General features: G+C 50.7%; 1 protein-coding gene across 2 annotated transcripts in view; it reads right to left on the minus strand.

Annotated features, from left to right (window-relative positions):
• Positions 1-23,844, minus strand: part of LOC119976457 (antihemorrhagic factor cHLP-B-like) — a 42,865-nt gene that overhangs the window by 13,398 nt on the left and 5,623 nt on the right. The window contains exons 2-4 of one of the 2 annotated variants that reach the window (XM_038816994.1): positions 5,449-5,697; positions 3,633-3,743; positions 1,331-1,415 (exon numbers count right to left, since the gene is read on the minus strand). In XM_038816994.1, coding sequence (XP_038672922.1) covers positions 1,331-1,415; positions 3,633-3,743; positions 5,449-5,691 — 439 coding nt within the window. In that variant the 5' untranslated portion in view covers positions 5,692-5,697. Of the gene's footprint in view, positions 1-1,330; positions 1,416-3,632; positions 3,744-5,448; positions 5,870-23,844 lie in introns of those variants that run through there. The other variant, XM_038816993.1, reaches the window with a different exon arrangement.

A 23,844-nucleotide genomic window follows, 5' to 3' on the forward strand; every position in this document is an offset into this window, starting at 1 on the left:
TGATGGTGTGTCTCTGATATGGGGGTTGCTGATATGGGGGTCTCTGATAGGAAGTCTGATGTGGAGTCATTGGGGAGGCAGTTGGGTCACCCTCAGCCATGTGTGCTGTCGGTAGGGTGACCCGTAATTCCTGTGATGGTTGGGAGGTGTAGAATGCCCCTAGTTATCAGTGGGGGGAACAGGATAATGTTGAGAGGGGGCCGGCAGCCGGACCTCAGTACCAGGCTGCCCACTCAAAATGGCCGCTTGCTACCAGGATTCCTACAGAATACCACAAGCTCCCCGCCTTATATAAATTTGTATGACAAAGGATAGGGAATCGCTGCTGGGTGCCGCTCCTGGCACCAGTGCAGACCAGGAGCGATTATACCCTGGCGGGAGAACTGTCCCCCGAACAGACAATCCAACCCTATAGCATTTAAGCACCCACTATAAAAGTCACTTCCATGGTGAAAGTGGAACACACATGCTGGCGCAGGCCTGGTCCAGATCATAGAAAATAGGAGCAGGGGTAGGCCATTCGGCCCTTTGAGCCTGCCCCTGTATTCAATGCAACTTGGCTAATCCTCTAGCTCAGCACCATACTCTCACACTTTCCCCATGCCACTTAATACCTTTAATGCCTCCACAGCCTTCTTACACAGGTTCACTACCCTATGAGTGAAGAATTTTCTCCTCGTCTCAGTTCAAAATGGCCCACCCCATATACTGAGACTGTGACCCCTTGGTCTCGGCCCCCCCCCCCCCACACACACACACACACACATACACATCCTGGCCAGAGGAAACAACGCCCATATAAATGTTCCGGAAGCACGAGCTATATTGGAGGACCAAAGAGTGCCCTGACAGAACTGACTTTCCTACCACTCTCCCTGTAGTTGTGACCATATTGGCAGGGTCATGCTGACAGTTTTTAAATTGAATGGTCTCTGCCACTCACATTTTTAGTGTAAAGCATTTTTTGCAAATCTTTTGCATGTAGGATGAGCAAATAAAATTGTGAGTCATTTATTACAATTCAAAATTTATGACAATCCTTGTCATCTTTTTTCAAACCAAACAATGATTGTTTTCCTGACACTCAAACGCAACTTTGAATGTGTTCCCAAATAATCAATTTTGGTTTGGACCCTTCCATCTAACTTAGAGCAAATTTCAATCCAGTCAGTGTTTTCTGGATTGCAAATTTAAAAATCTAAAGTCTAATGGCTCCCACTTCACTCCCTTTTTGCCATGATCTGAACTTTTTTTAATTAGGATTGTGATCTGTAATTCACTGCCATCTATTTTAACCAATGTGATGATTCCTATCATAAAGATATCATACCTGGATATTGAGAACACAGATAATCCTTCACGTTCTGGAAACCTTTTGAGATGCGAATGATGATTTTACATTCACTAAATGTTCTCTAATGAAGGCACATAAAACAATATTGGATTAGTGTCAGTACAGTCAAACAAATCATCTACTAGACTGTATCGTAATTGGGCTGGTAATCATAAAGTTGGAGTATCTACAGTGATCTAAACTCAGCCTTAATAACCACTTCATGGATATGTCAATAGCCATCCTGCTTAACCCGCACACTCAAATAACCATTTTTAATAATCCCATCACATTCAACACAAATATCAATTTGATCATCTCCACACTAAGGCTATAGCAAACACTCTAATCGCCACACCCTTTCTTTCCTTAACTTTCACACCATCACTACTAATAACATGCCCAAAATCTATCACATCTACACAACAGCAATTAGTCCTATAAACCTCACATCTTCCCTCTACCGAAAGGTAATTGGATAATAACTTACAGAGTTCGGGTGAAAAAGTTGAAGTAGGCAATAGGATTTAGGAACAGGAGTAGTCCATTCAGCCATTCGAGCCTGCTTTTCCTATCGATAAGATTATGAATGATTTGATTGTGTTCTCAACTCCACATTGCCATCTGCCCCTCATAACCTTGATTCCCTATCAAAAATCTGCCTTGAATAAATTCAATGACTTCGCTGCTTTCTGGGAAACATAATTCCACATACTAATGACCCTTTGAGGGAAAAATATTTCCCCATCTTTGTCTCAAACAGTGGTACTCTTATTCTTAAACTGTATTTCCCTGCTTCTAGTCTCTCCCATAATTGGAAACATCCTTCAAGTCTCCTCAGGATCGTATATGTTTCAATAAGATCAGCTCCCGCTCTCCTAAACTCAAACGGTTGTAGGCCCAATCTGTTCAATCCTTTTCCTAACATCAGCTCCTCTTCCCAGGAAAGTCAAGTTTGGGTCTAAATTAGGCAGCCCACTCAAAGAACTTGCACCTGCATGATGAGCCAAATTCCTTTATGCTCTAAGATTCTATGATTAAACAACTAATCCAATAGCCCTTACACTGACACCAAAACACTACTGGGCATGTACTTGATGGGGGCTAATTTCCAGGGTTCTGAGGAAACGATTGAGGTGTTGGACAAAATTGAGCAGCTGTTTTCAACAAACGGGCACAACCAGAATGAAGTAAATATGAATGAACTTCCTCTATGCTGTAAGCTTTCATGGCCGCAACTTTATCGCCCCCTCTCCCCCTCAAACAACCCAACAACACTGTCTCTGGCACTGACCTGCCCCTGCCCACTACCACTGCAATTTTACCAGCAGTGGAGGAGGTGTTAGGGCAGCCAAATTGCTTATGGGCCAATTCAGATCCCTAAATAGCCACTGACCCAGCATAGAATTCAGCTCTATGATTCTACAACTAGTCCAGTAATTCTCATTCTTCCACTGCAACAACTAGTCCAAAGATAATCACACCTACACCACAACGAGCCCAATAACATATTGTCGTGCACCATAACAACTAACACAATAATCCTCACAACTCCACGATAGCAACCAGTCTATTCGCCCTTACATCTATGTTATAACAATCACTCGAATGAGCCTCAAAAGTACGCGACAACAATCAGTCCAATCAACTTCACATTCTGCTACTATTAGCCAACTGATGGCACAGTGGCACAGTGGTTAGCACTGCTGCCTCACAGCTCCAGAGACCCAAGTTCAATTCCGGCCTCGGGTGACTGTGTGTAGTTTGTACGTTCGGATGCTCAGGCTTCCTCCCACAGTCCAAAGATGTGCAGGTTAGGTGAATTGGCCATGATAAATTGCCCCTTAGTGTCCAAAAAGGTTAGGTGGGGTTACAGGAATAGGGTGGAGGTGTGGTCTTAAGTGGGGCGGTCGTTCCAAGGGCCGGTGCAGACTCAATGGGCCGAATGGCCTCCTTCTGCACGATAAATTCTATGATAATGTTCTATGATATTCAGACTGTGTCAATTGGCTCGTTTTTCTTCCATGAAAGAAATGAAAACTGCAAATACTGTAATTCTGAAATAAAATAAAAGCCTGCAGGAAATACACAATAAGTCACTCAGCACCTTCAATAAGAAAAGACAGATTATTGACATTCAGCTAAGTAGAAACCTTTATCAGATCTGATGATATAGGTCGCCTTTATTTCTACAGCTGTTCGACAAAAATAATAACTAGCCCGATTTTTAGAGGCCTTTGAAATATTTAATATTCAGTAACAATGTTAGAGAAGAGAATATAATTAATTAGCTCTTTACCATCAAGCGATATGGTAGAATTTCGCAATTTTTCAATGGGTAGGAGCTTCTGACATGACATCTGGTTTCAAAAACCTCAAACTCCAAATAATAGCTGATCTCATATCGTTCCTGAAATCATTTAAGAAATTGAAATAAATAAACTGAACCAGGGCTTTTGACATTCAATTTCCTTATTATTTAGTTTACTGTGCTACATACAGGTTTGACCTTGACTCTCGTATTTTTGACTCCGAGGCAGAGTGTAGGTTGAAGTCCGACTGTCATTTGAGTGCTTTGGTTGAGCAATTGCACACTCTACTGTCAGAGATGCCATCTTCGAATGAATGTTAAACTAAGGCCTGAGCTCCCATCTCAAGCTGGGCACATGAGGAAGATCTGTTTTTACGCAGAGGGTAGTCCGGAATTCACCACCTAGGTTGGTGGTGGAGGCAGAGGTCCTAAACCCTTTAAAAAGAATATCGGGATCTGCACCTTAAGTGCTGGAAGCCACAGGGCTATGGACCAGGTGCAGGAAGCTGGGATTAGAAAGGTACAAAGAACAAAGAACAATACAGCACAGGAACAGGCCCCTCGGCCTCCAAACCTGTTCCAGTCATGATATCACCTTTGGCCAAAACCCTCAGCACTTCCTAGTGCTATATTAAAGCTTTTCTTTAAATCGCCTCCTTCCATGTATTTTGTCCTGACGTGATCTGAACACGCAACCTTCTGATCTGTAGTCAGACGTGTGACTGTTGCACCACAAGCTCACCATGGGTGCCCTCGGGCTGACATGGACAAGAGGGCTGAATGGCCTCCTTCTGTGCTGGAATGTTTTTATGGTTGTAAAGGATCTCATGACACCATTCAAAGTGGGACAGGAGAGTTCTCCCTGTTGCCTTGGTCAATATTTATTCCTCAGCTAACACCTTTAAAACAATTTAGCTGCCCATTTAGTGTTTTGCAGAGTGTCAAAACTATACAGTCAGCCAGGAGCAAGGGAGTTTATTCTGTGGACAATGCTGGATGGACCACAGTTGTGGACTCTAGTGGCAGCTGCAGTGAATGCTCTCATCGTGACTCTTTGTTTGAGGCATTTCCTAGGGGTTTAAAGCACCAAGGAGAGTCTGGAGCAGCTCTGAGATTACTCCTGTTAAGAGCAGTGGGAGTATTGAGGCTTATCCCCATGGGACATCTGATTCCCTTGCCAGTTCTTTCATTGTTCATTCCAAACAGGTAGCTGGGCTAGGTGGCCCCAACTAATACCAAGATGCAGCAATCTGGAGCCTGCCCTCACCATAGCCAGAGATCCCAGTGACGTAGAGAGCAAGTGTCATCGTCATCTCGAAAGCCACAGGCAACACTGCACAGGCTCTGAAGTGGGGCTCCAATTGGTGCTAAAACAGGGGTTACAGCTCAGCACCAGTATCCCTCATGAAGTGGGGAACCCACTGCTCCTCCTCAATCAAATTTAGGTAAGAAAAGCTTCCTAATACAGATGTTATGTAGGACCTCACTTTCCCCTCCTGACTAAAGCTCAAGTGAGTAGTTGACTAAGGTAAGCTTCAAACACAATGTCCTACTCTCCCTGTGATAACCTTCAAAACACTTGTTAGCCCTGCTCCAAGTCACATTCCCATTAGGAATTTGAACCAGAGGAGGACTGCAAACATCTTGTGAATAGCCCCCTACTTTTCCAAAGAATCAAAATCCAAATGCTCGTCTGCGCCCTCCTAATGCCGGCTGTGGAGAAACATCTGAGCAAGATTTCCACTCCCACAGATTTATGAACCCTCCGCCCCCCCCACCCCCATTTTTAAAATCTTCAACCCACCTGTTTTTCCTGCGCATTCTTCAGTTTGTTCAGTCTGTACTTAAATCCCTTTCTTCGAACATTATTGATGTAATGAACTGCAAGATCAGCAGCTTTAATCGCTCCCACCGCGTCGCAAGGAATTGTAGAAAAGGTGACAACTTGTCGATAAGCAAGAGCAGGCGAGTTAAAGAGGGGAACGCAAGCCACTAGTGCGACTAACAAATTCATGATGCTGAGGCACTGGCGAGCATAGTCACACATTCAATTCTAAGAGGAAAAGGCACGCACAGGGTCGAAAATTAGGTAGGCAGAATTAATCAAACTTCTCACAGTATTTTGCAGCCAGGGAACGTGGAAAATAATTTCACATATAACAGAAAGCCTGAAGTAAACACACATAATAGTTTAGACCTCTCCAGAAACAAAATGAACCCTGGTGTGTTTGATTTTGCAAGGTTCATTCAGCCCAATAAAGTTAATTTTTTTTCTTCCAGTAATGATTGTGAAATCCAGTTGAATCTGGCCCAGGAAAAGATCATTCGAGAAAATGTTGCTGTTGACAATTCTTGCTGACTCTGCAAATCACGTGGCATCACAGATGCATCAATAATAGGGAAGAATAATCTTGTAGCAGACTGTGTAATAGTCACATACTAGTGATGGACATCGAACTCTTAACTGTTATTTGTCGAGTATCTAAATAAAGTTATTGCCTAAGTGTCTATACATGATTTATCCCTTGTCAGGTGGGCTGGCTAGATGGATACAGAACTGGCTTGGTTATAGAAGACAGAGAGTAGCGGTGGAAGGGTGTTTATCAGAATGGAGATTTGTAGCTAGTGGTGTTCCATAGGGATCGGCGCTGGGACCTCTGTTGTTTGTAGTATATATAAATGATCTGGAGGAAAATGTGGGTGGTCTGATCAGTAAGTTTGCAGATGACACAAAGATTGGCGGAGTTGCTGATTGTGCCGAGGGTTGTGAGTGAACACAACAGGATATAGATAGATTGGAGACTTGAGCACGGAAATGACAGGTGGAGTTTAATCAAGACAAATGTTAGTGATGTATTTTTGAGGATCAAATCTAGGTATGAATTGTACTGTAAATGGTAGAACCCTTAGGAACATTAACATACAGAGAGATCTGGGTGTGCAGATCCACCTTCCCTAAAAGTGGCAACACAGATGGCCAAGGTGATTAAGAAGGCATATGGCGTACTGGGACATTGAGTACAGGAGTTGGGAAATCATGCTGCAGCTATATAAAACCTTAGTTCGGGAGTATTGCGTGCAGTTCTGGTCACCACATTATCAGAAGGATGTGGAAGCTTTGGAGAGAGTGCAGGGAGGGTTCACTAGAATATTGCCTTGTCTTGAAGGTGTTGGCTATGAGGAGAGGTTGAATAACCTTGGATTGTTTTCACTGGAAAGACAGAGGTTGAGTGGAAACCTGATAGAGGTCTACAAAACGATGAGAGGCATAGACAGGGTGGATAGTCAGAAGCTTTTGCCAAGGGTGAAGCAAGGGGGCAGAGGTTCAAGGTGAGAGGGAGGAAAGTTTAAGGGAGATGTGCAGGGTATGTTTTTCATAGCGAGAGTGGTGGGTGCCTGGAACGCGCTGCCAGAGGATGTGGTGGAAGCAGGCGCTTTGGCAACATTTAAGAGGCGTCTGGATGGGTACATGAATAGGAGAAAATAGAGGGATATGGACTGAATAAGGGCAGAAGGTTTAATTTTTAGTTAGGGCGTCATGATCGGCACAGGTTTGGAGGGCCGAAGGACCTGCTCCTGTGCTGAACTTTTCTTTGTTCTTTGTCTTATTGGGTAGTGAGATTTAAGCAATTTACTGAAATGGTGAAAATAAAACAATTTAGGCTACTTGACCTTTGCTAACAAGTAGATTTTCCATAAGAACTCCCAGTTCATGGAACAGGAAAGTGTGAAAGGGGGAGGAAGGCAGTAAGATTTTGTACCTTTAGGGTTGCAAAGACAATCCATTTGTGGGAAAGAAGGAATAATTCGGTTTTGATGAGTGTTGTAAAGATGCAGAGCAGCTGGAGAAGTCTTTTAAAGATGCATTTACACTGCAGCCACCACACTGAGACACAAAGGGGCCACGGGAGTCTCAGTAAAGCTGTAATTATAGCCTGCTTACACTGCATGGCTGACATGTGAATGGTTTGAAAGAAGAACACAGATGTGGTTATGCACATGCACAGCATTCTTGTCCATTATTTCTATTTCTATTATATCTTGGGAAGACTGAAGCCACTGTTCTCAGACCCGACTCAAAACTCCATTCCCGAGCTCCCAACTCTAAGCCTTTTCCTTGGCAATGATCTAAGATTCATCGGGTTTACCTGATGAAGGAGCTGCACTCCGAAAGCTAGTGATTTGGAACAAACCTGTTGAACTTTAATCTGGTTTTGTTAGACTTCTTACTGCACCCACCCCAGTCCAACGCCGGCATCTCCACATCATGGCGACCACTTTGTGAAAGGCAAGCAGGTTTGCGACTCGACCTAGCCGTAGAAAGCCACGACGAGTTAAAGTCAGCCGCCGAAAGGAGCATGTGGCGAGGCAAGCAGGAGGCTTGACTGAGGGCTGAACAGCGAGGCGCAAGATGCCAAAAGTTATCATAAGGTGAGGTCAGCTGCAGAGCAGGCGAGGCAAGCAGGTTTGCGACTCGACCAGGACAAGTCAGCAATAGTGCCGAAATCAAGCCACCGCGAGATGGGTCAGCAGCCAAACAGCTTTGCAACTTAACCCAGAGCAGGTCCCCCAACAGCAAGGCACGAGGTGTGTTGCCCCAAATCAAGCCTTAGCCGCGAGGAGACCCCAGGCCAGCGAAGTGAGTGAGATTGTGAGAATGGGAGAGTGTGAGAAATAGGGGGAGACTGTGAGGAGATGGGGTTGTGGGAGCAGCAAGATGTGTGAGTGGGTTAACCAGGGTTGCAGTGTATGGAGGGAGAATGTGCGTGTGGGCCGGGTTGCATTTTGAAGGGAGGGAGAGTCTGTAATGGGGTTGGGGGTCTGCGGGGCGGGAGAGTTTGTGAGGGGGAAATTGGCACGAGAAGAATAGGGTGACTATTGTTTGAAATCCAGTATGACATCTTAATAGTTAAAAGAGTAATCCAATTTCTGCAGAGCTTGAATTGAAGGTGATAAAAACATGGGATTGACTGTGCAAACGCCTGCTCTTTCAGACACTTCATTAAAATCAAGATCAGTTTCTTCAACAATATGAAGCAACACTATCAATCTGACAGACAAAACACAGATAATTGAAGGCAAGACAAGAGGACGAAGCTAAGCAAAAAGACAGTTTGTCATTTTGCTTGTAAAAGTTTGAAGTAGTGCACAGTGCACAAACTGCACGTTCAACCCCAATCAAACGTACGAGTGAATTTTCTGAAGACTTAGATTTGCCAGTTTAAAATTCAGTGATCAATTTGTGTGTTTTTGTGGCTTTCGCCTTTGCATTCTGTAGGGCAAGGGTGGGTGGGGTTGGGAGGGGTGTGAGGTTGGTGGGGAGGGGGGGCACGGGCCCAGAAATGAATGTACGCGTGGGCACCATGAACTGTAAATCTGCCTCTAGCTCCCAATCAAACAACATCTTCATTTTAGTATTCCTATCCTGCCTTCCATGGCCTTTTCCCTCCATATCTCTGTGAACTCTTGCACTTGCACAACCCTTTGAGATACCTGCACATCACTAATTCTGGCCTCTGATTCGAATTACTCCACTATGGGTGACAAGACCCGCAGCTGCCTAGGCACTAAACTCTGGAATTCCATTCCCACTTTGCCTCTCTACCTCATTTTCCTCATTTAAAATACTCATTAAAACCCACCGTTTGACCAAGGTTTTGGTTATCTGACCAGCTTGGTGTCTTACTTTGTTTTATCAAGATCTAACTCAAGAGCAGACTATATGGTCAATGGAAGAGTCCTGGGGAAAATTGTTGTACAGAGAGATCTGGGAGTTCAGGTCCATTGTACCCTGAAGGTAGCAACGCAGGTTGATAGAGTGGTCAAGAAGGCACACAGTATGCTTGCCTTCATCGGACGGGGTATTGAGTACAAGAGTCGGCAGGTCATGTTACAGTTGTATCGGACTTTGGTTAGGTCACATTCGGAATACTGCGTGCTGTTCTGGTCGCCACATTACCAGAAGGATGTCGATGCTTTAGAGAGGGTGCAGAGGAGGTTCACCAGGATGTTGCCTGGTATGGAGGGTGCTAGCTATGAAGAAAGGTTGAGTAGATTAGGATTGTTTTTATTGGAAAGACGGAGGTTGAGGGGAGACCTGATTGAGGTCTACAAAATTATGAGAGGTATGGACAGGGTGGATAGCAACAAGCTTTTTCCAAGATTGGAAGTGTCAATTACAAGGGGTCACGATTTCAAGATGAGAGGGGAAAAGTTTAAGGGAGATGTGTGTGGAAAGTTTTTTACGCAGAGGGTGGTGGGTGCCTGGAATGCTTTGCCAGCGGAGGAGATAGAGGCGGGTACGATAGCATCATTTAAGATGCATCTGGACAGATTATATGAACGGGTGGGACCAGAGAGAAGTAGACCTTGGAAAATAGGCAACAGGTTTAGATAAAGGATCTGGATCGGCGCAGGCTGGGAGGGCCGAAGGGCCTGTTCCTGTGCTGTAATTTTCTTTGTTCTTTGTTCTTGTTCTATCATGGTCCTGTGAAGCATCTTCGGACATTTTATAATGTCTAAGGGGCTGTACGAATGTAAGTTGCTGTTGTTGTTGATTGGGAGTTCCATAGAGTGGGCAATTGGAGATTGAGAGGAGATTTGACACAGGTCTTCGAAGTATGAATGATCTAGACAAGAGTAGACCACACAGAGAAACTGTTTCCTTTGGCGGGAGGTGGAGGACCAGAAAACACGAATGCAAAGTGATTGGCGAAGGAACCAATGGTGACATGAGGAAAACATTTTTACACAGCATGTAATTAGGATCTGAAAAGCATTGTCTGAGAAGGTGGTGGGAGGAAGAGCCAATCACGGTTTCCAAAAGTAATTTGGATAAACACCTGAAGGGAAAGGTGCAGCACTACAGGAAACAGGCAGGAGCCTGCGGCCAGCTAAGATGCTCTTGTAAAGAACCATCATGGGATCAATGGACTAAATTGCCTTCTTTGTCCTGTAACCATTCTGTAAATCTAGCTTTGTATTCCTGATTTGATTGATTAAATTTAATCCCCCCTAGCTGCAAGGTGGGATCTGAATGCTTTTTTCTAGGTCAATAGTCTGGGCCTCTGGATTGCTGGTCCAGCTCTGCAGTTACAATGCAACTGTACCTGGACTTTACATGGGCTATGTCAAAATCCAGATAAGAAACAAAATAGCAGCAGAAAAAGAGGGGGCGTTATGAATAGTGCTACGATCCCAGTTGATGTTCTACCTTTTTTTTTAGAACATGGAGGAACAGAATCACAGGCTCACTAATTAGTTTCAACAACAAGAAAAAACATTTATTAAACATGGAAAAATTGGGTTATAATACAATACTTTACTCCCCCTTTAGTTTAGCAATTACCTACTGCTTTTAGGATTAACACGGATCACACAGTACATTTTAAGCTCCAATAGTCTCATTAATACACAAAGTCCCTCTTAAGCTCACAAGATGACTGTGGTAAACCACTTTCCTCTTTGAACCCAAGTGAATGCCTGTGGATTTCTCCTCAAAATCCCCCCAGTTGATTATCATACCATGAGCCACCTTGTCTCACTGAACTCCGGCTTTCACACGAATGATTTCAAATTCCACTTTCAAAAGTCACACTTTCCAATCTTCTATTTAATTATGCTTTCCCTGTGTTGCTTCCATCAAGGTTAGGTAGATTGGCCATGCTAAATTGCCGTTTAGTATTCAGGAATGTGGAGGTTAGGTTATGGGGACAGGGTGGGGTTGGCAGGGGAATGGACCTGGACGGAGTGCTCTTTTGGAGGGTTGCTTCAGACTCGGTGGGCTGATAGCCCTGCTTCTGCACTATAGGGATTCCATGATTGATTCTAAGATTACACTTTCAGGTTTTACAACTCTCCCTTTAAGTTTCCTTTGCCTTCAAGGCTTTAACACAAATTCCGAGGACGAGCCACCAATTTCCACAATTAGTTCAAATAATGTCTCTCAAACAGTCGTAATTTCTCACAAATCTTAGCACTTCTGAGGATACACTTCTGGCCTCGTGTGATCCAATGCCTTTTCAACTCTCTGTGCCTTTATTGAACAGTAATCAGTTCTGGTTCCAGTTTCCTCTATTCCATTAACTCCAGACGTCTTGGAAATGTCTCTTCATTTCTCTTAGCTTTAGGTTTCCGACCTCTGTTTTCTTAACTATTACTCCATAGCATGGCTTTTCTTCCAGCAAAGCTGAGAGAGACGTTCTATCTTTGGCCTTCCAAAAGCAACAGCTTCCAGCAGAGCTGTGAGACGTATCCTTCTTTCTCACTACCTTTCTCCAACTGCCAAAAAAAGGAGCTCAAACTAAAACTTAAAAGCTTCTCTACCTTACAAGGCCCCAATTGCTAAGTAACCACTGCTAGTTTATTTACTCTTCACACTGCATCCCTCCCTAAGCATTATAGAATCAGATTTGGAATTGAAATGAACCCCCACACATACACATATCTTTTTCCAGCACGAATCCAATGATAGGTTTTACCCTTCCAGACAGACAAACATTAAATTATACCCACTTAAAAAGTATACACTGGATAAGAATTAACAGAAAATTTTCTAAATGTCTTTTTGACCACGTTGGCGAGATTGAGGCACGTATTTGACAGCACTTGATGCCGGAAATAAACCCCACTAACATCTCACCATTACTGGCTGTCGCGCCATCTAATTTGCCGGACTTGCACCGCAGCTTCTCGCCGTTAACAAGAGGGAGCTGCTTTTAAACGCTCCCTCACCAGTCACTCCCAGTAAACACACAAGCACAGACTTGCTCCTCGCTTTAGGGATGCCGAGCTGGTCAGCCCTTTTGACGCTGTGAATGAGAGATGGTCCAGTCTGTCCCGAGAGGGCGGAGGACCAGCAACAAGGCAACGAATACCATCTGGAAGCCACTGGCAGTGGCTGTCAGTATGGGCAACATGACAAGGAGGACCGCTGCCCATTCTCGGAAGAAGACCGACCACCTTCAGTGAGCTGCCTGGGGAAGTTACCAACTCTCTCCTGGGCGGTTCTGCCCACCACCCATCAAATTCCAAACACCCTCCCACAAATTATTGGCTGACACATCTTACCTTCCCCACATCCGATCCCTGGGCAAGTTCCTCAAAACCAACTGGCAACCACCATCACAACCCCTTCATGTTCGGGTGCGGCAGCTGCTATAGACTACAGGCCACCTGCTATTGACACCACTGACACATCAAGCGTCATCTCACAAAGCCCTCTCTTTGTCCCTGCAGGAGTATATAGCCCATAATATCCCTGCAGGAGTATATAGCCCATAATAAGCAGAAAAGTGCCAAGATGGTTATCCTAACTCCCTATGAAGAATGGGCCCTGAAAATCACGAGGTTAGCCAAGGAGAGAGAAGTCACTGACAGCGAGGTTGGCCTGCACCAGAGAGGTGAGGATCCACTGCCCATTCACCCAGATGATCTGTCTCGTGAGTTGTTCATGTCAGACAAAATGATCCTTCCCTCTTACTGACCACATGTCCATTCTCTCGCAGGATCTCCATCCGATGATGAGGCCAGGCTATCCGGAGTCATTCCCCAGCCTACCAGCCAAGAGACCACCTCAGAGGAGAGCTCTGAGGAGACCACCATCAACCCGTCACTGTTATCACACCCACATACCACCAGCGCAGGGACACACACATCAGTGGATGACATTAGTGAACAGGCTTCTGGATCACAATCTGGTGAAAATCACAATGTTACTGCTGCACATCATGTGGAAGCAGGAACATCCAGGGGAGACAGCAGTCAGAGGTCAGCTGGATCCCAGGACACAGCTAGGTCCCATTCTGATGCCGAGCCTCTGGACAAGGGTATCTCAGAGCTGATGCAGATCACAGGACACATCAGTGACATTCAGGAGGGGATGTCACCAACATTCCAGCAAGCGCATAGCCGATTGGAGGAGTACCAAAGGCTACGGGTGCAGGGGATATTGCCATAATTGTGTGGGAATGAGACCAACACTGCTAGGGTGGTGACCTCAGATGAAAATCTGGAACACGACGTCCGCATCTTGAGTGGAGATGCCCAAGTCATGGCTTAGTCTGTGAAGGCCATGGCTGAGGGCCTCCATATCTTGTCCCAGTCACTGAGGGAACTGTCCCCAATGCAGGGAGACATTGCCGATACACTGCAGAGCATGGCCCAGTTACTGAGGGACCTGTCCCAAACGCGGGGTGACATTGCCGATACGCTGCAGAGCATGGCCCAGTCACTGAGGGACCTGTCCCAAACGCAGGGAGACATTGCCGATACGCTGCAGCGCATGGCCCAGTCACTGAGGGACCTGTCCCAAATGCGGGGTGACATTGCCGATACGCTGCAGAGCTAGGCCCAGTCACTGAGGGACCTGTCCCAAACGCGGGAGACATTGCCGATACACTGCAGAGCATGGCCCAGTCACTGAGGGACCTGTCCCCGATGCAGGGAGACATTGCCGATACACTGCAGAGCATGGCCCAGTCACTGAGGGACCTGTCCCAAATGCGGGGTGACATTGCCGATACGCTGCAGAGCTAGGCCCAGTCACTGAGGGACCTGTCCCAAACGCGGGAGACATTGCCGATACACTGCAGAGCATGGCCCAGTCACTGAGGGACCTGTCCCAAACGCAGGGAGACATTGCCGATACACTGCAGAGCATGGCCCAGTCACTGAGGGACCTGTCCCAAACGCAGGGAGACATTGCCGATACGCTGCAGCGCATGGCCCAGTCACTGAGGGACCTGTCCCAAACGCAGGGAGACATTGCCGATACACTGCAGAGCATGTCCCAGTCACTGAGGGACCTGTCCCAAACGCAGGTGGACATTGCCGATACACTGCAGAGCATGGCCCAGTCACTGAGGGACCTGTCCCAAACGCAGGTGGACATTGCCGATACACTGCAGAGCATGGCCCAGTCACTGAGGGACCTGTCCCCGATGCAGGGAGACATTGCCGATACACTGCAGAGCATGTCCCAGTCACTGAGGGACCTGTCCCAAACGCAGGGAGACATTGCCGATACACTGCAGAGCATGTCCCAGTCACTGAGGGACCTGTCCCAAACGCAGGGTGACATTGCCGATACACTTCGGAGCATGGCTCAGTCACTGAGGGACCTGTCCAAAACACAGGGAGACATTGCCGATACGCTGCAGCGCATGGCCCAGTCACTGAGGGACCTGTCCCAAACGCGGGGAGACATTGTCGATACGCTGCAGAGCATGGCCCAGTCACTGAGGGACTTGTCTCCGATGCAGGGAGACATTGCTGATACACTGCAAAGTATGGCCCAGTCACTGAGGGACCTGTCCCAAACGCGGGGAGACATTGCCGATACATTGCAGAGCATGGCCCAGTCACTGAGGGACCTGTCCCAAACACAGGGAGACATTGCCGATACGCTGCAGAGCGTGGCCCAGTCACTGAGGGACCTGTCCCAAACGCGGGGAGACATTGTCGATACGCTGCAGAGCATGGCCCAGTCACTGAGGGACTTGTCTCCGATGCAGGGAGACATTGCTGATACACTGCAAAGTATGGCCCAGTCACTGAGGGACCTGTCCCAAACGCGGGGAGACATTGCCGATACATTGCAGAGCATGGCCCAGTCACTGAGGGACCTGTCCCAAACACAGGGAGACATTGCCGATACGCTGCAGAGCGTGGCCCAGTCACTGAGGGACCTGTCCCAAACACAGGGAGACATTGCCGATACGCTGCAGAGCATGTCCCAGTCACTGAGGGACCTGTCCCAAACCCAGGGAGACATTGCCGATACGCTGCAGAGCATGGCCCAGTCACTGAGGGACCTGTCCCAAACACAGGGAGACATTGCCGATACGCTGCAGAGCATGTCCCAGTCACTGAGGGACCTGTCCCAAACCCAGGGAGACATTGCCGATACGCTGCAGAGCATGGCCCAGTCACTGAGGGACCTGTCCCAAACGCAGGTGGACATTGCCGATACACTGCAGAGTATGGCTCAGTCACTGAGGGACCTGTCCCAAACGCGGGGAGTTTTGCCGATACGCTGCAGAGCATGGCCCAGTCACTGAGGGACCTGTCCCAAACGCAGGGAGACATTGCCGATACACTGCAGAGTATGTCCCAGTCACAGAGGGACCTGTCCCCGACACAGGGAGACATTGCCGATACACTGCAGAGCATGGCTCAGTCACTGAGGGATCTGTCCCCGATGCAGGGAGACATTGCCGATACGCTGCAGAGCATGGCCCAGTCACTGAGGGACCTGTCCCAAACACAGGGAGACATTGCCGATACACTGCAGAGTATGTCCCAGTCACTGAGGGACCTGTCCCAAACACGGGGAGACATTGCCGATACACTGCAGAGCATGGCCCAGTCACTGAGGGACCTGTCCCAAACGCAGGTGGACATTGCCGATACACTGCAGAGCATGGCCCAGTCACTGAGGGACCTGTCCCCGACACAGGGAGACATTGCCGATACACTGCAGAGCATGGCCCAGTCACTGAGGGACCTGTCCCCGATGCAGGGAGACATTGCCGATACACTGTAGAGCATGGCTCAGTCACTGAGGGACCTGTCCCAAACGCAGGGAGACATTGCCGATACGCTGCAGAGCATGGCCCAGTCACTGAGGGACCTGTCCCAAACGCAGGTGGACATTGCCGATACACTGCAGAGCATGGCTCAGTCACTGAGGGACCTGTCCCAAACGCAGGTGGACATTGCCGATACACTGCAGAGCATGGCCCAGTCACTGAGGGACCTGTCCCAAACGCGGGGAGACATTGCCGATACACTGCAGAGCATGTCCCAGTCACTGAGGGACCTGTCCCAAACGCGGGAGACATTGCCGATACGCTGCAGAGCATGGCCCAGTCACTGAGGGACCTGTCCCAAACGCAGGGAGACATTGCCGATACGCTGCAGAGCATGGCCCAGTCACTGAGGGACCAGTCCCAAACGCAGGGAGACATTGCCGATACGCTGCAGAGCATGGCCCAGTCACTGAGGGACCTGTCCCAAACGCAGGTGCACATTGCCGATACGCTGCAGAGCATGGCCCAGTCACTGAGGGACCTGTCCCCGATGCAGGGAGACATTGCCGATACACTGCAGAGCATGTCCCAGTCACTGAGGGACCTGTCCCCGATGCAGGGAGACATTGCCGATACGCTGCAGAGCATGGCTCAGTCACTGAGGGACCTGTCCCAAACGCGGGGAGACATTGCCGATACACTGCAGAGCATGTCCCAGTCACTGAGGGACCTGTCCCCGATGCAGGGAGACATTGCCGATACACTGCAGAGCATGGCCCAGTCACTGAGGGACCTGTCCCAAACGCGGGGAGACATTGCCGATACGCTGCAGAGCATGGCCCAGTCACTGAGGGACCTGTCCCAAACGCAGGTGGACATTGCCGATACGCTGCAGAGCATGGCTCAGTCACTGAGGGACCTGTCCCAAACGCAGGGAGACATTGCCGATACGCTGCAGAGCATGTCCCAGTCACTGAGGGACCAGTCCCAAATGCAGGGAGACATTGCCGATACACTGCAGAGCATGGCCCAGTCACTGAGGGACCTGTCCCAAACACAGGGAGACATTGCCGATACACTGCAGAGTATGTCCCAGTCATTGAGGGACATGTCCCAAACGCAGGTGGACATTGCCGATACACTGCAGAGCATGGCCCAGTCACTGAGGGACCTGTCCCAAACACAGGGAGACATTGCCGATACACTGCAGAGTATGTCCCAGTCACTGAGGGACCTGTCCCCGACACAGGGAGACATTGCCGATACACTGCAGAGCATGGCTCAGTCACTGAGGGATCTGTCCCCGATGCAGGGAGACATTGCCGATACGCTGCAGAGCATGGCCCAGTCACTGAGGGACCTGTCCCAAACACAGGGAGACATTGCCGATACACTGCAGAGTATGTCCCAGTCACTGAGGGACCTGTCCCAAACACGGGGAGACATTGCCGATACACTGCAGAGCATGGCCCAGTCCCTGAGGGACCTGTCCCAAACGCAGGTGGACATTGCCGATACACTGCAGAGCATGGCCCAGTCACTGAGGGACCTGTCCCCGATGCAGGGAGACATTGCCGATACACTGCAGAGCATGGCCCAGTCACTGAGGGACCTGTCCCAAACGCAGGTGGACATTGCCGATACGCTGCAGAGCATGTCCCAGTCACTGAGGGACCTGTCCCAAACACAGGGAGACATTGCCGATACACTGCAGAGTATGTCCCAGTCACTGAGGGACCTGTCCCAAACGCGGGGAGACATTGCCGATACACTGCAGAGCATGGCCCAGTCACTGAGGGACCTGTCCCAAACGCAGGTGGACATTGCCGATACACTGCAGAGCATGGCCCAGTCACTGAGGGACCTGTCCCAAACGCGGGAGACATTGCCGATACACTGCAGAGCATGGCCCAGTCACTGAGGGACCTGTCCCCGATGCAGGGAGACATTGCCGATACGCTGCAGAGCATGGCTCAGTCACTGAGGGACCTGTCCCAAACGCAGGGAGACATTGCCGATACACTGCAGAGCATGGCTCAGTCACTGAGGGACCTGTCCCAAACGCAGGTGGACATTGCCGATACACTGCAGAGCATGGCCCAGTCACTGAGGGACCTGTCCCAAACGCGGGGAGACATTGCCGATACACTGCAGAGCATGTCCCAGTCACTGAGGGACCTGTCCCAAACGCGGGAGACATTGCCGATACACTGCAGAGCATGGCCCAGTCATTGAGGGACCTGTCCCAAACGCAGGGAAACATTGCCGATACGCTGCAGAGCATGGCCCAGTCACTGAGGGATCTGTCCCAAACGCAGGGAAACATTGCCGATACGCTGCAGAGCATGGCCCAGTCACTGAGGGATCAGTCCCAAACGCAGGTGGACATTGCCGATACACTGCAGAGCATGGCCCAGTCACTGAGGGACCTGTCCCCGATGCAGGGAGACATTGCTGATACACTGCAGAGCATGGCCCAGTCACTGAGGGACCTGTCCCAAACGCAGGTGGACATTGCCGATACACTGCAGAGCATGGCCCAGTCACTGAGGGACCTGTCCCCGATACAGGTGGACATTGCCGATACGCTGCAGAGCATGTCCCAGTCATTGAGGGTCATGTCCCAAACGCAGGTGGACATTGCCGATACACTGCAGAGCATGTCCCAGTCACTGAGGGACCTGTCCCCGATGCAGGGAGACATTGCCGATACACTGCAGAGCATGGCCCAGTCACTGAGGGACCTGTCCCAAACGCAGGTGGACATTGCCGATACACTGCAGAGCATGGCCCAGTCACTGAGGGACCTGTCCCAAACGCAGGGAGACATTGTCGATACGCTGCAGAGTATGTCCCAGTCACTGAGGGACCTGTCCCCGACACAGGGAGACATTGCCGATACACTGCAGAGCATGGCCCAGTCACTGAGGGACCTGTCCCCGATGCAGGGAGACATTGCCGATACACTGCAGAGCATGGCCCAGTCACTGAGGGACCTGTCCCAAACGCAGGGAGACATTGCCGATACGCTGCAGAGTATGTCCCAGTCACTGAGGGACCTGTCCCCGACACAGGGAGACATTGCCGATACACTGCAGAGCATGGCTCAGTCACTGAGGGATCTGTCCCCGATGCAGGGAGACATTGCCGATACGCTGCAGAGCATGGCCCAGTCACTGAGGGACCTGTCCCAAACACAGGGAGACATTGCCGATACACTGCAGAGCATGGCCCAGTCACTGAGGGACCTGTCCCAAACGCAGGTGGACATTGCCGATACACTGCAGAGTATGTCCCAGTCACTGAGGGACCTGTCCCAAACACGGGGAGACATTGCCGATACACTGCAGAGTATGTCCCAGTCACTGAGGGACCTGTCCCAAACACGGGGAGACATTGCCGATACACTGCAGAGCATGGCCCAGTCACTGAGGGACCTGTCCCAAACGCAGGTGGACATTGCCGATACACTGCAGAGCATGGCCCAGTCACTGAGGGACCTGTCCCCGATGCAGGGAGACATTGCCGATACACTGCAGAGCATGGCCCAGTCACTGAGGGACATGTCCCAAACGCAGGTGGACATTGCCGATACGCTGCAGAGCATGTCCCAGTCACTGAGGGACCTGTCCCAAACACAGGGAGACATTGCCGATACACTGCAGAGTATGTCCCAGTCACTGAGGGACCTGTCCCAAACGCGGGGAGACATTGCCGATACACTGCAGAGCATGGCCCAGTCACTGAGGGACCTGTCCCAAACGCAGGTGGACATTGCCGATACGCTGCAGAGCATGTCCCAGTCACTGAGGGACCTGTCCCAAACACAGGGAGACATTGCCGATACACTGCAGAGTATGTCCCAGTCACTGAGGGACCTGTCCCAAACGCGGGGAGACATTGCCGATACACTGCAGAGCATGGCCCAGTCACTGAGGGACCTGTCCCAAACGCAGGGAGACATTGCCGATACACTGCAGAGCATGGCCCAGTCACTGAGGGACCTGTCCCAAACGCGGGAGACATTGCCGATACACTGCAGAGCATGGCCCAGTCACTGAGGGACCTGTCCCCGATGCAGGGAGACATTGCCGATACACTGCAGAGCATGTCCCAGTCACTGAGGGACCTGTCCCAAACGCAGGGAGACATTGCCGATACACTGCAGAGCATGGCCCAGTCACTGAGGGACCTGTCCCCGATGCAGGGAGACATTGCCGATACACTGCAGAGCATGGCCCAGTCACTGAGGGACCTGTCCCAAACGCAGGGAGACATTGCCGATACGCTGCAGAGCATGGCCCAGTCACTGAGGGACCTGTCCCAAACGCAGGTGGACATTGCCGATACACTGCAGAGCATGGCCCAGTCACTGAGGGACCTGTCCCAAACGCGGGAGACATTGCCGATACACTGCAGAGCATGGCCCAGTCACTGAGGGACCTGTCCCCGATGCAGGGAGACATTGCCGATACACTGCAGAGCATGGCCCAGTTACTGAGGGACCTGTCCCCGATGCAGGGAAACATTGCCGATACGCTGCAGAGCGTGGCCCAGTCACTGAGGGACCTGTCCCAAACGCAGGGAGACATTGCCGATACACTGCAGAGCATGGCTCAGTCACTGAGGGACCTGTCCCAAACGCAGGTGGACATTGCCGATACACTGCAGAGCATGGCCCAGTCACTGAGGGACCTGTCCCAAACGCGGGGAGACATTGCCGATACACTGCAGAGCATGTCCCAGTCACTGAGGGACCTGTCCCAAACGCGGGAGACATTGCCGATACACTGCAGAGCATGTCCCAGTCACTGAGGGACCTGTCCCAAACGCGGGAGACATTGCCGATACACTGCAGAGCATGGCCCAGTCACTGAGGGACCTGTCCCAAACGCAGGGAGACATTGCCGATACACTGCAGAGCATGGCCCAGTCACTGAGTGACCTGTCCCCGCGCAGAGCATGGCCCAGTCACTGAGGGACCTGTCCCAAACGCAGGGAGACATTGCCGATACACTGCAGAGTATGTCCCAGTCACTGAGGGACCTGTCCCAAACGTGGGGAGACATTGCCGATACACTGCAGAGCATGGCCCAGTCACTGAGGGACCTGTCCCCGATACAGGTGGACATTGCCGATACGCTGCAGAGCATGTCCCAGTCACTGAGGGACCTGTCCCAAACGTGGGGAGACATTGCCGATACACTGCAGAGCATGGCCCAGTCACTGAGGGACCTGTCCCAAACGTGGGGAGACATTGCCGATACACTGCAGAGCATGGCCCAGTCACTGAGGGGCCTCTCCCAAACGCGGGGAGACATTGCCGATACACTGCAGAGCACGGCCCAGTCACTGAGGGACCTGTCCCCGATGCAGGCGGACATTGCCGATATGCTGCACAGCATGGCTCAGTCACTGAGGGACCTGTCTCCGATGCAGGCGGACATTGCCGATATGCTGCAGAGCATGGCCCAGTCACTGAGGGACCTGTCCCAAACGCAGGGAGACATTGCCGATACACTGCAGAGCATGGCCCAGTCACTGAGGGACCTGTCCCCGATGCAGGGAGACATTGCCGATACACTGCAGAGTATGGCCCAGTCACTGAGGGACCTCTCCCAAACGCGGGGAGACATTGCCGATACGCTGCAGAGCATGGCCCAGTCACTGAGGGACCTGTCCCAAACGCGGGGTGACATTGCCGATACACTGCAGAGTATGACCCAGTCACTGAGGGACCTGTCCCCGATGCAGGGAGACATTGCCGATACACTGCAGAGCATGGCCCAGTCACTGAGGGACCTGTCCCCGATGCAGGGAGACATTGCCGATACGCTGCAGAGCATGTCCCAGTCACTGAGGGACCTGTCCCAAATGCAGGGAGACATTGCCGATACACTGCAGAGTATGTCCCAGTCACTGAGGGACCTGTCCCAAATGCAGGGAGACATTGCCGATACACTGCAGAGTATGTCCCAGTCACTGAGGGACCTGTCCCAAACGTGGGGAGACATTGCCGATACACTGCAGAGCATGGCCCAGTCACTGAGGGACCTGTCCCCGATACAGGTGGACATTGCCGATACGCTGCAGAGCATGTCCCAGTCACTGAGGGACCTGTCCCAAACGTGGGGAGACATTGCCGATACACTGCAGAGCATGGCCCAGTCACTGAGGGACCTGTCCCAAACGTGGGGAGACATTGCCGATACACTGCAGAGCATGGCCCAGTCACTGAGGGGCCTCTCCCAAACGCGGGGAGACATTGCCGATACACTGCAGAGCATGGCCCAGTCACTGAGGGACCTGTCCCCGATGCAGGCGGACATTGCCGATATGCTGCACAGCATGGCTCAGTCACTGAGGGACCTGTCTCCGATGCAGGCGGACATTGCCGATATGCTGCAGAGCATGGCCCAGTCACTGAGGGACCTGTCCCCGATGCAGGGAGACATTGCCGATACGCTGCAGAGCATGTCCCAGTCACTGAGGGACCTGTCCCAAACGCGGGGAGACATTGCCGATACGCTGCAGAGCATGGCCCAGTCACTGAGGGACCTGTCCCAAACGCGGGGTGACATTGCCGATACACTGCAGAGTATGACCCAGTCACTGAGGGACCTGTCCCCGATGCAGGGAGACATTGCCGATACACTGCAGAGTATGTCCCAGTCACTGAGGGACCTGTCCCAAATGCAGGGAGACATTGCCGATACGCTGCAGAGCATGTCCCAGTCACTGAGGGACCTGTCCCAAATGCAGGGAGACATTGCCGATACACTGCAGAGTATGTCCCAGTCACTGAGGGACCTGTCCCAAATGCAGGGAGACATTGCCGATACACTGCAGAGTATGTCCCAGTCACTGAGGGACCTGTCCCAAACGCGGGAGACATTGCCGATACACTGCAGAGCATGGCCCAGTCACTGAGGGGCCTGTCCCAAACGCGGGGAGACATTGCCGATACACTGCAGAGCACGGCCCAGTCACTGAGGGACCTGTCCCCGATGCAGGCGGACATTGCCGATACGCTGCAGAGCATGGCCCAGTCACTGAGGGACCTGTCTCCGATGCAGGGAGACATTGCCGATACACTGCAGAGTATGACCCAGTCACTGAGGGACCTGTCCCAAACGCAGGGAGACATTGCCGATACGCTGCAGAGCATGTCCCAGTCACTGAGGGACCTGTCCCAAACGCAGGGAACATTGCCGATACACTGCAGAGCATGTCCCAGTCACTGAGGGACCTGTCCCAAACGCAGGGAGACATTGCCGATACACTGCAGAGTATGACCCAGTCACTGAGGGACCTGTCCCAAACGCAGGGAGACATTGCCGATACGCTGCAGAGCATGTCCCAGTCACTGAGGGACCTGTCCCAAACGCAGGGAGACATTGCCGATACACTGCAGAGCATGTCCCAGTCACTGAGGGACCTGTCCCAAACGCAGGGAGACATTGCCGATACGCTGCAGAGCATGGCCCAGTCACTGAGGGACCTGTCCCCGATGCAGGGAGACATTGCCGATACACTGCAGAGCATGGCCCAGTCACTGAGGGACCTGTCCCAAACGCGGGGTGACATTGCCGATACGCTGCAGAGTATGGCTCAGTCACTGAGGGACCTGTCCCAAACACAGGGAGACATTGCCGATACACTGCAGAGTA

This window comes from Scyliorhinus canicula, chromosome 13 (assembly GCF_902713615.1).
Source record: "Scyliorhinus canicula chromosome 13, sScyCan1.1, whole genome shotgun sequence".
Lineage (NCBI taxonomy): Eukaryota > Metazoa > Chordata > Chondrichthyes > Carcharhiniformes > Scyliorhinidae > Scyliorhinus > Scyliorhinus canicula.